We start from the raw sequence: 606 nt of genomic DNA on the forward strand, positions 1-606 counted from the left end.
CTATAACAAGTCTCAGTTAGCTTAACGCAGTATACGTAGCAAGTTTTTTTTTTTTATTATATAATAAATATATTATAAAATAAAAAACAGATAGAATAGAAAAATAATAGAGAAAGCTAGTGTTAGAGGCCTTTTTTGCTTTTGTTAATTGTATAATAAATACAAAGAAAACAAATAGATAGAATACAAAAAGATTAGAGAAGCTAGTGTTAGTGTTTTTTTTTTTAAGATATCAATATGGTACAAGATTATCCTATTTAAATCAATATGATAAACAAGTTAGGTTACAAGTAATCTAAAAGTACTCTGATTTTATTACCTAAAATGTGTAATGTAATGGATTACGTTACTAACTACAATTTTTGTTGTGTAATTTGGAATCAGTAACGGACTACAGTTTTCAAGTAATACCCAGCTCTGTCTGAGTGTAATCTTTGCCTCCAGTGGCTCCGTGTCAGGGCGAGTCGGTGCGGGACTTCCATGGCGTGCGGCGCGGCGGGGTCCAGTGTCGCAGCACGCAGCCGCTGTCCTGGGTGGAGTGTCGCGGCGGCTGCAGGCCGGATTCGGGCTTCTGCTGCGGTGGCACCCGGGGACGACGCAGACGCC

The 606-nt window shown here is 38.9% G+C and overlaps 1 protein-coding gene across 1 annotated transcript in view; it reads left to right on the forward strand.

Annotated features, from left to right (window-relative positions):
* Positions 1-606, forward strand: part of LOC107706111 (slit homolog 1 protein-like) — a 62,918-nt gene that overhangs the window by 58,868 nt on the left and 3,444 nt on the right. Inside the window, exon 36 of the mRNA XM_016509694.1 lies at positions 445-603. Coding sequence (XP_016365180.1) covers positions 445-603 — 159 coding nt within the window. The remainder of the gene's footprint in view (positions 1-444; positions 604-606) is intronic.

The sequence above is a fragment of the Sinocyclocheilus rhinocerous genome, unplaced genomic scaffold (genome assembly GCF_001515625.1).
Source record: "Sinocyclocheilus rhinocerous isolate Xijiao unplaced genomic scaffold, SAMN03320098_v1.1 scaffold3004, whole genome shotgun sequence".
Taxonomy (NCBI): domain Eukaryota; kingdom Metazoa; phylum Chordata; class Actinopteri; order Cypriniformes; family Cyprinidae; genus Sinocyclocheilus; species Sinocyclocheilus rhinocerous.